Source organism: Gobio gobio (assembly GCF_949357685.1).
Source record: "Gobio gobio genome assembly, chromosome: 6".
NCBI lineage: Eukaryota > Metazoa > Chordata > Actinopteri > Cypriniformes > Gobionidae > Gobio > Gobio gobio.
Window position 1 is genome coordinate 4335247 of NC_137102.1, and position 15325 is coordinate 4350571.

Consider the following 15325-nt stretch of genomic DNA (forward strand, 5'->3'; position numbering starts at 1 on the left):
TATTTTATGAACAAAGTTATATTCAGGATTAACAAGCTCTGAATGAAACATAGTAAGCCGTACAATTGCAAAGAACAATCATTAAGAATAAACAGTTCTTAATTTACAACCAAGTGTGACATTTTCAGTTTCTTTAGAATATTTTAACAAAAAAATTTCTTTAAACCAAAAAAAGTTTCCTTTAAAGTCAAGTCAAATTTTATTTATATAGCGCATTTAAAAGCAACAGAGTTACGCCAGGTAAGCAGGTCATAGTTTGTCCATTTTAACTTCAAATTCACCCTTCGCTGCGAGTTTGATTGACAGGCGATCTGACCAATCACATCGCAGAATCTGGCGTTTTGTCCGACAAAGCAGCCAGGAGAGTAAGTTGATTAACGTCGGTGGACTTGAACTATTCACAAGCATACGAACGTTCATCTATCATCAGGTTTTTATGTTTGGTCAGCGCAGTTTGAATTGAACACAGATTCGATTCAGAAATTTTTGAGAATCGATTCTGAATTGTTAGATAACAAATCGCGATGCATCGACCTTTTCTCCCACCCCTACTTTACCAGACTGTCCGAAACTCACTTTCTTCCAAGTAAGATCCTTTTTATTCCTGTTTCTATAAAGTACCTACAGCTCCGGGTAGCCACATACGATTTTGTCCTCATTGTTGTCACTACTAGAGCAAGCTCCTGATTGGTTAACACGCCGCGAATATCCGCCAAAGTTCAGATTTTTCAACTCGCGTGTCAAACGCTCAATTCACGCCGTGTCATTCACAGAATGTCTATTGGCGTCTTTACATTGACTTAACATGTAAATCACTCGAGCTTAAGGGGTGATGAACTGAGAAATCAACTTTCCCTTGAGCTTTTGATATATAAGAGGTCATGGTAATATAAGAATATATAGAGTATAAGAATATCTAGAGTAAGAATAAGTAAGGAATATAGAGTAAGAATATAAGAATATCAGAGCTGAAAACTTTCTTGTTAGTCAAAGAAAAGCTTTTATAGATGAGTGTGTATGTGTGTGTGTGTCCGTGTGCGAGTGAGTGAGTGTGCGAGTGTGTGTCCGCCCTCCTGAGTGAGTGTGTGTGTGTGATTTAGTGTTTGTTTGATATTTCGCAAGCTCTCTGAGCATTTCCCCCAGATGATTCCTGGGACAGACGGGAGCTGAAGCTCATTAAATATGCAAATTTTACCCAATCCCAGCCGTGGGCGTTTACTTCCAAGTCTTCAGTTCGGCACGCCCATCAAATCCGAGTATTTCTCAGAGAGCCTCAAAACCAAGGCAGAAAATAGCCTATTACTTATTCATTATGATGTTTTTGAATGTAAAACCACACAAACGTCATAAGTTGACTTCAGACAACGGTATAAAAAAATTAAAAAGGCCAGTTCATGACCCCTTTAACGCTTCATTAGGCTGCTGTCACTTTAAGACATATTGCACGGATCCAATTGACACGCATCCGATTTGTTTCCTACCTGTTTACACATTTTGACATAACTGTGTGTATTTGAGCGTTTGAGTGTAACAAGCCAAGGATTTGTTTTCTGCTGCTTATTTTTCTTAACTCTTTTTAACGTCAAACAAGTCACATGTAAGTAACAGTCTTGTTCCCAGAGTTTTCGCAACGTTTTGAAGTAGCCTATTAAAATCATTCAGATACTGTTGCATATGATATGTGCATTTGCGATTATTTCTAGGGATGCACCGGTTGACCGGCCAAAAACCGGAATCGTTTTTTTTTTTTGTTTTTTCTTTGAGGCTTTTTTTTTTTCTAGGCGCGTGCACATACGCCTATATTGCAATAATTCGCGAACATGTCACTTGTGTGTTACAAACGGAAACTGGAGAACTGAGGGAAGAGACGAGATCCGATGAAGGGAATGAAGAGCCGCTTTCCTGCGCGAGCTGAAGTTGCGCGAGCTGAAGTTGCGCGAGCTGAAGTTGCGCGAGCTGAAGTTGCGCAAGCCGAAGTTGCGCGAGATAAAGTTGCGCGAGCTGAAGTTGCGCAAGCCGAAGTTGCGCAAGCCGAAGTTGCGCGAGCTGAAGTTGCGCGAGCTAAAGTGGCGCGAGCCGAAGTTGCGCAAGCCGAAGTTGCGCGAGCTTACCTCAAGCGTAGAGAGTGAGCGTTTGTTCAGCTCAGCTTCTCACGTGTTGGATCGGATGAGAACGAAACAGACTAACTTGTGGAAAAGCCGAAATACTTATTTTTGTAGCCTAAAGAAGAACATGCATGCACTTTAGAAATTAAATGCTATCCGTTCTGTAGCCTATAGGATGATCATTTTTATTTGGTAACACTTTAGAATAATGGTCATTAGTTAACATTAGTTAACATTAACTAATAATGAACTGCACTTATAAAGCATTTATTAATCTTTGTTAATGTTAATTTCAACATTTACTAATGCATTATTAAAATCTTGTTAACATTAGTTAACGCACTGTGAACTAACATGAACAAACCATGAACAGCTGTAGATTCAAGATTCAAGATTCAAGATTCAAGATTCAAGAGTTTTATTTGTCACATACACAGTTATATACACAATATACAACTGGCAGTGAAATGTAAACAGGTCCGCTCCATGGACAGTGCAAATAACAGTTACAAGAAATTAAATAGAAATAGAATAAAATTAGAATAAAAAGTATTAACATAAGTAGAATTATAAATAAATCAAGTAAAAGATAAAAATAGGAAATAAGATAAAAATAAAAATATAAAAAATATGTGGATATGATAAGTGAGATAAACTGTAGACTTAAAAATAAGTGGTTAACATAAAATATATAATATGTATATATAAAGAAGTATAATGTGCAAGGTTTATTACAGGTTGTTACGCAGTAACAATAGGGACGTAAAGTGCAGTGCAATGGCAGTATGTGGATGTTAATGTTAAAAGACTGTATGTTTATGTGTGTGCGGGGGTGAAGTGAGTCACGTGACTGAGTTCAGGAGTCTGATGGCCTGGGGGAAGAAACTCCTCCTGAGTCTTTCAGTCTTTGCCATCAGGCTGTATTTATATTAACTAACGTTAACAAAGATGAACAAATACAGTAACAAATGCACTGCTCATGGTTAGTTCATGTTAGTTAATACATTAACTAATGTTAACTAATGACCATTATTCTAAAGTGTTACCTTTTATTTTACCTTAAAATTGCATAGACTACATTTGATTTAAAAAGCACCTGCTGTAGCATCTTAGTTTTTTTCGTTGCACTAAACATTATTTGATTTAACATTTTGGAACAATTAAATACTTTGGTTTTATTGAATTTCACTGGTAAAGACTTTTTTTTCTTTACACTGAATTTAAAAACAAATGCTGATTTAAGTAACATCTTTGCTTGGATTGCAGAATATGCAGTTGTTGCCTTTAATTTCACCTTTCAGCCTTTTCATTTCCAATTCAATTTCCGGTTAATTTCAGATTGCGGACTTGTTTTCATTAGCCAAAAGCCAATTTAACCTGTTAAATATTAATCATTCTTTTATTGTGTAAAAAAAAAATCGGTATCGGAATCAGCCATGTAAAATCATGATCGGTGCATCACTAATTATTTCGACGCAGCCCTAATTTTGAACTTTCTAAATGTCAGAAATCCAGAAAGAATTGGACAGGAAACATGTGAACTTCTGTAAACTTTGAACCGCTCAGTGAAAAGGCATGTTAACATCGCTCCTCATTTGCTTTGTTAAAGCTGCGAGTGTTTAATAGTGTTTAACATTGTGCGCGATCCAGCTCTCCCTCCTAAACACGCTGCTCAAACTTTACACTCTCCAGACCGGCTGAGGATGTTTGAGAGGAAGGTGTGAGCCATATGTCCTGGGCTAAGATTTACCAACCCATCAAATCCAGAGTCAGCTGTTGTCTTTCTCCTCCAGTGTCAGTCTGTTAGTTATTTAACCTGAGATCGCAGAACAAAGGTCTGGATAAGTTTGCTCGAGCTCCATCGATGGTGCATGACCTCACTTTGCTGTAACGCACATTTTTGTGCTGGACTTTATATTAGTAAGCCAATTAAAACTAATAGTGTGAGTCACTTGCAACCCTGGAGGCCTTTCCCAGGCTTTTGTCATCCTTGTCAGCTTGAGGAGGAAACAGACAGAGAGGGAAAAATATTTATTGATGGAAACTGTTGCTGACGTTTGATTTTACAGCAGAGTTTAACTCGAGTGGAGCATTACGCTATATGACATTTTATGACAATTGCTTCAAGATTACAAACATTTAAGCAAGTTTTTGGTCTCTTTATTAGTCACGAAGTTAGAAGACGTTAAGTAATAGGGGAAAGTTGGGGAAACTGGATGTTGCGAGCTGGATTCGAACCTGTGGCAAACCCACACAAGCACTATGGGTCAACATTATTCCCCCAAAACAATCCCATAGACCAAGGGTTCGCAACCTTTTTGAGTCTTTGTAAAACATTCATCCTTCATATACAGCAAAATATTTCTATTTCTGCTGCAATTGACAAAACTGTTAAAAAAAGTATATATTGATTTAATTCATGTGGTTAATTAGTTTAATATATTAAATAAATTAACAATGATTCATTTTGTGATTCCAGAAGTTATGCATTTCAGAACAAGTATTTATTTTTATCATTTTAATTTAGATTAGATTAGATTTGGATATTTGAAATATATTAATAATGTATTCATTTAAACTCTTTAAAGGGGCGGGTCTAAGGCGATTTCATGCATTCTGCCTTATTTACACTGTTAAAGATTTGATTCTCATGATAAACATGGACAACATTTAAAAAAATCGGCGATGCTGGCGTTGTGTTTTTAGATACCAGATCAATAATGTCACTAAAGAAGTGTGTGTGTGTGTGTGTGAGGGAAAGATCACCTTGTTCAGCTTCACAAATAACCCAGCGTTAAGGGAACAGTGGATGCAGTTTGTGTTTCTGGAGATCTGCAAGTGTGTGTGTGTGTGTGTGTGTGTGTGTGTGTGTGTGTGTGTGTGTGTGTGTGTGTGTGTGTGTGTGTGTGTTTGTTCCCGGGCATGAGTGGAAACCGGAGGCGGTGAGTGAAACTGATCAAATGTGTGTGTGTGTGTGTGTGTGTTTTGTTGGCAATCGTTGCGTAAGTGCATATAATGTGAACAACACCAACGTGAGTGTGTGTGTGTGTGTGTGTGTGTGTGTGTGTGTGTGTGTGTTTGTTCCCTGTCATGAGTGGAAACCGCAGGCAGTGAGTGAAACTGATCAAATGTGTGTGTGTTTTGTTGGCAATCGGCACGTAAGTGCATATAATGTGGACCACACCAACGTGTGTGTGTGTGTGTGTCTTTAGCTCCGCCCACTGCACGCCTCCACGAGCTCGGCTGTTTTCAGAAAGAATCGGTCCAGTGTGTCTGTCAGTTATAAAAATGATAAACTAAAGACTCTTGGGAGATATGAAGGATCAACACTACTCTAGAGATACTCAAGACTAACACTGTGTGTGTTATCACCTCTTTAAAATTACCCAGAGGCCCCCTTTGGTTTAGAACAACTGCCATAGAAATGTCATTGAAGGAGGGACTTCTGCTGTATCTTTGATTAGTAGTTTGATTGATAAGTTATTAGTAATGTTTTGCACTGAGCCGTGTCGTCTGCACTCTATAAACTGCACCTGTTGCTCGTCTTCTTCCCCACCCTTTAGTCCCCGCTCTTTAACACTCATTCCTCATTCAAAACCACAAGGATCTGTATCCGTTACTCATCATTCCTTCACTCGGCCCATCATTCCCTCTGATTCACTCATTCTCCTGCCCGCAGGTGCCAGACCATGATGTCACATGTTGGGTGTTCCCATAAATCAGTGTGTCATGCCTTTTGTTCATTCCTCACCTCCTTTTGGATCTCTCCCTGCTGTCTGCGTGTGTGAGCCGAGCACATTGGTGCCATATGTAGCCGTGAACATCTGAACGCTCTTCAGTCTCCGCACGCACTCTTCCTGCTTTTCAGGAATCCGGCCACTGCTGGCTAATGGAACGACTGGGTGCCATCATAATTTATTTCCAGTGTATCCACACGCTCTGATTTACACATGGCGAGTCTGTTTTTGAGATTTTGGCGAGTAAACACTGGAGCGTTTCAGGCTCTCAGTGTGTCATCCGCTGGAGGGAAACCGTAAAGCTCTGGAGACGAGATGGTTCTCTTACGTTCTCGCTTCGTAAATGTCACAGGGGGTGGGAGGGGTCCTCCTGTTCTGTGTTTACAGCAGGTCGTCCGGCATAAAGCCTGCATGTGGTGTAGCTGGAAAGGTGGGACTGTGAGGGTTATACGTCTGAGACCCCTAGTGATAATGCTTCGGTTTTGATTTTTTTTCTACGGCAGGCCATAGAACCATATGGTAAAAAGTTGTGAAATTTGGCACACTGATAGAGGATAGTCCCAACTATCACTGTACCAAATTTTGAGTCTCTAACTCAATCCCTCTAGCGCCACCACCTGTCCAAAGTTTGACTCATGTTTATGCTAATAACTTTTGAACCATAAGTGCTAGAGACATAATTCTTTGATCGTCATAGAAACTTCCCCCGCCATTTTGAATTTTTCGAAAAACCTACTTTTGTGAACTCGTCCGAAATGCGCGAAAATTGAACTAGATCATCTTCAGACCATGCTGACATAAAAATTCTAGTAGATTTCTCAAACTGTTTTCGGAAAACGCATAAACAAATTTGACATAGCGCTTGCAAAAATAGACATAAGGCTGTATCTCCGCAACGCTTTATCGTATTCAAACCAAACTTGGTACAAGTCATCACAAGCATGACCTGAGGGAACATGCAGCGTTTCGGCACAGCGCCACCTACTGGTCCGGAGATACGAAAAATGGCTATTTACGTCATGCCGAGTCCAATTTGACCATATCGGCCATTTTGGCTGTCGGCCATTTTGAATTATGTGCTAAAATGCTGTATTTTATGAACACATGAATGGATTGTTACGAAACTCAGTATGGGTCATCATCACGATGCCCTGAAGGAGCCTGAGAAGTTTCGAAACAGCGCCACCTATTGGATAATTTTTTTTTTCCAAATGCTTAAAACTTTGGGTGTGGCTGACTTATTTTCACGAGAGTCGTCTCCTTACACTCCTGAATCGTTGCTGAGTTTAACGATACCACACTTGCCAGGTTTCGGCATATGGTTTGTGCAGCGTTGTAATTTAGCACTTTAAAAACATTAGCTGATATCTTCGAAACCACTAGTCCGATCGAGAAGAACCCAGCATCAGAAGTTCGGAAACATAGGTCGATAGGGAAACGATAAAGCCCAAATGTCAGAATATTGATAGTAAGGGGTAGTAAAATCCAATCAAAGTCAGGTGTCAGTCATTTTTTGTGTTTTTTCATATAAATGTCTATAACTCTAAAACGAAATTAGATATTTTCACCAAAATTGACACACACATTTATGGGCTCACTCCAAGGACACATACAAACATTTTAGGATTGTGCCTCTTGGTGGCGCTATAATAGAACAAAACATGAAATTCCCATAGACTACAATGCATTTTTCAGCCTTTTTGCCTAAAATCATCTTTAAATGTGTTTAATTGCTCATTGCTGCAGTTGGTCTGGTTGGCATGTCTTGTTGTAATTATTTTTATGTATACACACCAAGGCCGTAACCATGTCTTAGACATTGGGGCGGGACCAAAGAGTTTTGGCATGGGGTCTTATTGGTTTATTTAAAGGAATTAAATTATTAAAGGATTGAAAGGGATTTAAGGAAATAAAGAAAAAGCAATAAGAACGATAAAAGTCCCAGTTCTGTTATGAATTAAACTAATAAAAAAATGTAAATATGCACACATTCACTCTTATTTCATCTGCCTAATATGTAAAAATACATAACGTATTTTGTCACGTCAAATTCAGTTATGATTTACATAAATAATGTCATCTTTTCACTTCAAAATTGTGAAATTTCATTCAAAATGTCGAGTAGTTTGCATCACTTGATATGACTGTTGGTCGCTGAACGTTTTTATCGTAAAAGAGCTGTCAAATATTAAATGTTTAGCTACTTGCATCTTAAGATGCACTCTTTCGCTGCTATAACTAAAGTGTGGCGATGGAATTCGGAAACCGTAAGCCCCGCCTTCTTTGATCTGATTGGCCATCTCACTCATTCTGACAGTGACGAGACCGCGGCTGAGGCAGACCAACCTAAATATGTAACACTTTACTTTTGTCATCCTAGCAACAAAGAGCGGTGTGTGATGGATTACAGCAGAGCGGCATCATCAATATCAAATATTGGGGGGGACAATTTGGTAATTTCTAGTTATTCCAGAGGACTTGTCCCCCTCAATGTCTATGGTGGTTTCGGCCCTGGTATACACTACCATTCTAAAGTTTTAGATCGGTTAATATTTTTACAATGTTTTTAAAAGAAGCCTGCTCACCAAGGCTATCCAAAATACAGCAAAAACGGTAATATTGTGAATGAAATATTTATATTTTAATATATTTTCAAATGTAATTTATTCCTGTGATCGAAGCTGAATTTTCAGCATCATTACTCCAGTCTTCAGTGTCACAAGATCCTTCAGAAATTATTCAAATATGAGGATTTGCTGCTCAAGAAACATTTATTATTATTATCAATTTTAAAAACGGTGTGCATTTTGTTCCCCCCCAGGATTCTTTGTTGAATAGAACAGCATTTATCTGAAATAGAAAGCGTTTGTAACATTATAAATGTCTTTACTGTCGCTTTTGATCAATTTAATGCATCCTTGCTGAATAAAAGTGTTAATTTCTTTAATTTATTTCCCCCCCAAAAAATTTTTTACTGGCGCCAAACTTTTGCATGGTAGTATATGTTACAAATATATATTTATTTTATTTTATTTTTTAACTTATAATTTATTTTAATTCAATATGTCACTTCACTTGTTATACATATACACAAATCTTCTAAAAGTATTAATTTATTAATTTTAATTTTTAGACTGTAACAGTATAACAAATCTTGTGAAAAGATTAACTGCATTTCAAATTTTTCAAATGTACTTATTTTCAACTTATAAGCTAATTGTATGGAATGGAAATATTAAAGGGTTAGTTCACCCAAAAATGAAAATTCTGTCAGTAATTACTCACCCTCATGTTGTTCCAACCATGTAAGACCTTCGTTCATCTTCGGAATATAATTTAGTATATTTTTGATGAAATCTGAGAGCTGTCTCACTCCTCCATAGGCTTTCAGAGGGAATGAAACTTGATGGCCCAGAATAGTAAGTAAAAACGTCATTTAAGGAGTCCAAATGACTACAGTGGCTCTGTATTAAGTCTACTTTATCCCACTATTATTGTTGTTCAATTTGAGCCTCTGACGAGAGTTCGCGGGAGTGCCACGACGCATGCGCGAGAACTGAGATTACGGCGTTCTTCTTCTACTACTACTTGACTGGCTGCTCACTCTTTCGGAGTAGGGTTAATCTCAGTTCTCGCGCATGCGTCGTGGCACTCCCGCAAACTCTCGTCAGAGGCTCAAATTGAACAACAATAATAGTGTGAAAGTCGTTATTTTTGTTGTTTTTCCACTCAAAAAGTATTTTCGTCGCATGATAGACTTAATACAGAGCCACTGTAGTTATTTGGACTCCTTAAATGACGTTTTTACTTACTATTCTGGGCCATCAAGTTTCATTCCCTCTGAAAGCCTATGGAGGAGTGAGACCGCTCTCAGATTTCATCAAAAATATACTAAATTATGTTCCGAAGATGAACGAAGGTCTTACATGGTTGGAACAACATGAGGGTGAGTAATTACTGACAGAATTTTCATTTTTGGGTGAACTAACCCTTTAATAAAAAATGGCTTTTGAATTTGAAACTAACACATTTAATCATTTCTTAGTGTACTTTTGATACTTTTTCCCTTTTTTGTTTTGATATCCTGAACCTTTATATCATGTTCAGTTCGGATATTGAGTTCCAGATGTTTAATGCAGTCTCATTGGACCTTTGCTGTCCGTGCTTTATACTGCCCCTTGATAGACTTGAGTCATCATGAATTGAGGCCAAAACCTTGACTCTGTAATCTTAAAGACTATTCCCTCCAGACTTACGAGTTTGTGTATGTGACTGGAAGTCGTCATGTTCATCTGACAGCTTAACTTGCATTGCTGTCTGCTTTACCTTTGGTAACACTTCGTGTTGTCCGTCAGGATGCACTGGACTCTTTCTCCACGTGAATCGCTCTGGCCCCGGGGCAGCCATTTTGTGGGCCTCTTGTGGCTCTGTGGAGGGGCTCCGGGAGCATTTTCATGTCAATGGCAGGCTATAAAACAGTCTGGGGGGTCCGTCGGTGCTCCTGACATCTCACTACGCACACGCTGGGGAAGCAAACTTAATCCGGCTGGAGTTGCCATGGTATTTTTTAGTACATTTTTATAGAGATACTACATAATTTCTTCTCTTTCATGCCACTTCGCTTGTCTTTCACTTGTTATTCCTATTTTTGGGGTCATTATAGTTCTCTCACAGTGCCTCAAAGAGACCAATTAGGTTGGGAGTGAGACAGGAAAATGAAAGACTGCGTGGGACGTAAAGGCAAGCTATATAGTCTAATTATAAAACATCTGAGGAAACGAGGGTAGCAGGGTGCCTTACAGTGTTTTAGTCAGAGCTGTTATGTATTTATTTTGTTTCGCCATCAAGCGCGCGTGTTATTCTGGAGAAGCCGTATCCTCCTTCCGCACATTTAAAGGAATAGTTCACCCAAAAATGAAAATGTGATGTGTATCTGCTTACCCCCTGGGCATCCAAGATACAGGTGACTTTGTTTCTTCAGTCGAACACAATTGAAGATTTTTATCTCCAACCGTGTCAGTCGTGTAATGCATGTGAATGGTAGCAAAATCTATCAAACAAATCCAAATTAAACCCTGCGGCTCATGGCGACACATTGATGTCTTAAAGGATCAGTTCACTTTTAAATAAACTTTTGCTGATAATTTACTCACCCCCATGTCATCCAAGATGTCCATGTCTTTCTTTCTTCAGTCGAAAAGAAATTAAGATTTTTGATGAAAACATTCCAGGATTGTTCTCCATATAATGGACTTCAATGGGCTCCAAACGGTTCAAGGTCCAAATGACAGTTTCAGTGCAGCTTTAAACGACACCAGATGATGAATAAGGGTCTGATCTAGACAAACCCAGCAGTATTTGTGCTATTATCAGACGAACGTGATCATCTCGGAGCTCAGCCATAACTTCCGCTAAGTGAGGTCAAAATACGAGCGTGGTCATGGATATATCGATCGTAGATGCCTCATTCTACTGATCCGTGCAGGCGCTAATGAGGCATCTACATATACATCTATGACCACACTCGTATTTTGACCTCACTTAGCGGAAGTTATGGCTGAGCTCCGAGATGATCACGTTCGTCTGATAAGAGGTAAAATAATAGCATAAATACTGCTGGGTTTCTCACAGAAACTGATGGTTTGGCTAGATCAGACCCTTATTCATCATCTGGTGTCGCTAAAAGCTGCACTGAAACTGTCATTTGGACCTTGAACCGTTTGGGTCCCATTGAAGTCCATTATATGGAGAACAATCCTGGAATGTTTTCATCAAAAAACATTAAAAAAATATGACTTTAGAAAGAAAGACATGGACATCTTGGATGATATGGGGGTGAGTAAATTATCAGCAAAAGTTTATCTAAAAGTGAACTAATCCTTTAAGACACAAAATGATCGGTTTGTGTGAGAAACTGAACCGTATTTATATCATTTTTGAGCTCTATGTCCAACAGCCTTCAGCGCGCGATCACTTCCGATGCGTGAGGTCAATGTACATGATCTGGTGTAGTTTACAGTAGGGATGCACCGAATCCAGGGTTCGGATTCGGCCGAATATTGGGCTTTTTGACTGGGTTCGGTTTCTGCCGAACCTCAGAATTTATTTCCACCGAACCCGAACCCTAGGCTTGCACTATGCGCGCCCCGCTGGTCGAACTTAATGACGCCGCTGTTGAAAGTGAAAATGGAACTCATGAACAGAAAACGTGGCAGTATACTTTAAGTCAAAAGAAGGCGATTCAAGTTGAGCTACGCGTTCAATTTGCAATGCCGATTTGTCTCGTGATGACAAGAACCCTAAACAACAGCCGCTGTTATAACATTTGCATATGAAACATCCGAGAGAATACGAGTTGTGCATGAAGGAATCTACAGACAGCAGCCAAAAAGTATTTTATTTTACCGTGCAAACAGCCTATAGATCTATAGATCAGATAAAATATAAATAAAATTAATAAAATATATATACTTAAATAATTACCAAATTAAGATGACAAAACGAAAATACACTGAATCCGTTAGCTTTGAAGAACCGGAATTAGGTAAATATGTAGATAATATACTAGCCTATATATCTTTACATATATAGCATACTATTCTCTTAAAACCATAATTTCGTTATTTGTATTAACCCAAATAATGATTCATCCGCTAGGTTGCACGTGAGGGGGAAAAAATAGGTTCCTTCCACTTAAGAGTTGAGCTCTTTTTATTTTAATAGGCTATATCTCTTTACATAAATACTATTTTCTACTTAAAAAAAAAAAATAACTTCGTTATTTTACTAACCCAGTGTTTTGTATGTGAATGCTGTTTCACGTGAATATAGCCTAACCACAGGAGTGAAGCGCAAAGCTTTGTTTAGCCTAGAAAGGAAATAATGGTCAGAGAGCACTTTTTCATTCTGTTTTGCTATCTGGATATGGTCACTCGATTTTCCGTGAATTTGAACAATAGGCCTAAGTCCATTTTATCCCAATGGACATGGACATCTCGTTTCTTTTCCCAAATCTTCACTCGCGTCGCACCCATGTTCGCAGGGGATTATAAACGTTTCTTCCTTTCATTTGCTTATAATTAAGTTTATTATAACTATTCACATCCTTTACTGTGGGAAAGTATAAAAAACACTGTAGGACGAATACCTTTTTACTTCAAATGTTATTTAACACAGTTTGTTCTTGTTATTAAACTTGTTAAGGCGCGTCAAGTTTGGTTTATTTGAATAGCGCATTTCACACACACGCCGGTGATTTTAGTTTCGTTTTCTCTGGCAGTGAATAATCACATTGCCTAAATGTCTTGACCCTGTGGAAGATAAAATCCGCTCTTCAGACCTTTTACAGCAAGTGTTGCTTTGCAACATCAGTAGAACATATGAAGACGAAGATATTCGAGAAGGTGTCTATTCAGTGTCCCATTCCTCTCAAAGCGCAGAGCGGTATGACGCATCTTTGCGGGGAAATAGTATGAATCAAATATTTTTCTAACTAATATTTAATTTTCATATATTCTTGAGGTTACCATTATTTACTGAAAATCGTTTAAATGTTTTATAGGCTGTGTTGTTTCACTGACGGAAGTGCTAAAATAAACACGCATGCTTATGGATGTTTCAGCCTCAAATGATTTCAAAATGTAGGCTATATAGGCTATCTGGCATAGACTACAGTATTTAAAATCGCATATGCATTAGTTACATTCTCAATTTAATTTACAGAGCAATTCCTGCTAAGTTTATAGTTTAACTAATACTATAGAAGTGGATTAGTGTGTGTCGCAGACTCGCAACAGGGGCGTGGCATCACGATGGTGGCGCTCCATCTTGATGTCGGCACAATAGCGCGCGCCTCCTGCTCTCCGTTGGGTTGTTCTTTGAAAAGACAGAGGACGACTCGGGGTAATTTTTCTATAAACCATCATGAAATAGCGGGGAGAAGAACATACACGACAATGTTTCCTTTAGTAAACTTGACCAAAACTGGTCAATAGCATCCCTACACTGCTGTGGACGTTGTTAACTTCATTAATGTGTTTACTGTGATAATGGACTGCGGACGGGAGTAGGATTCGGTATTCGGTTTCGGATTCGGCCGAATCTTAACCAGTGGATTCGGTATTCGGCCGAACCCCAAAAATCTGGATTCGGTGCATCCCTAGTTTACAGTGTTCAGACCGGAAGTGATTGCGCGCTGAAGGCTGTTGAACATAGAGGTCAAAAATGATATAAATACTGTTCGGTTTCTCTCACAAACCGATCGTTTTGTGTCTTAAAGGGGTCATGGCTTTTTTCATTTTTTTTATACTGTTGTCTGAGGTCAACTTATGACGTCCTCGTGGTTTTTACATTCAGAAACATCATAATGAATAACTAATAGGCTATTTTCTGCCTTGGTTTTGAGGCTCTCTGAAGAAACACTGGGTTTCTATGGGCGTGCTGCACTGAAGACTTGGAAGTAAACGCCCACCTCTACGATTGGATAAGATTTGCATATTTAATGAGCTTCAGCTCCTCTCAGTACATGTGGGGATTGTTTTGAAAGCATCTGGGGAAACACTCACAGGACTCGCAAAATGTCTTTATCAAACAAACAAAGATTCATCTCATCCACTCGCGATTGATTGGAATGTTATTTTTTTATTACTTGGCTGGCCCAATCAGTAAATATAACCGCAAACCGTACACACACAAACACACACATGCGCGTGCGCCCTTCAAATTTGGTAGCCTGTCTGAAAAACACATAGCCCCAGGACGTTACAAGTCCGAGTCTGATCACGAATGAACCAATAACAGCTTCTCCAGCCTGTGACCGCGTGCTAAGGTGTGTAATAAATAGATATCAAACGATCTGTAAAAATGCAATACTAACACATATAAAAACATGTTTTACTCATATCAGTGTGCTGCAGCGTTCCTGTCGGATCCAGAAGCACAGCATTGTGTTTTAATCTCAATATGTCTGCAGATCCAGTCTCCACCTGTGTCTTGTTTACAAACGAATCCGCGGTGAAATGAAGCGAACAAACGCTTTTTTTTGTTGCTGGAACCGGCATGTTTATTGCTCCACGAGTCGGTGGGCTGGGCTTGAGGCAGTTCTTCTGCGTCTTATGACGTCAATGGTCGACATATATCTCTCGTTTTCTGGGCCTGGTGTCAATACAAGCTTTTCTTTGACTAACAAGGATGTTTTCAGCTCCGAAACTTACAGGATATTCTTATATCACCATGAACTTTTATATATCAAAGGCTCAAAGGAAAGTAGATTTCTCAGTTCATCATCCCTTTAAGACATCAATGTGTCGTCACGAGCAGCAGGGTTTAATTTGGATCTTTTTTTGAGCAGATAAACATAAAATTTTCATTTCTGGGTGAACTATCCCTTTAATGTCATTATTTTTTTATTTGCTCTCTTCACTGCCCTTCCTTTCTCTGACACTCTTGTTATATATTTATATCACTCTTTCAGGCATCCCAGAA

At 38.8% G+C, this 15325-nt stretch overlaps 1 protein-coding gene across 3 annotated transcripts in view; it reads left to right on the top strand.

Moving 5' to 3' along the window:
* Positions 1 to 15325, top strand: part of eif2b3 (eukaryotic translation initiation factor 2B, subunit 3 gamma) — a 112132-nt gene that overhangs the window by 62353 nt on the left and 34454 nt on the right. For all 3 annotated transcript variants that reach the window (XM_079820049.1, XM_079820047.1, XM_079820048.1), the window contains exon 6: positions 15315 to 15325. This exon is cut by the window's right edge and continues 79 nt beyond it. In XM_079820049.1, coding sequence (XP_079676175.1) covers positions 15315 to 15325 — 11 coding nt within the window. The remainder of the gene's footprint in view (positions 1 to 15314) is intronic.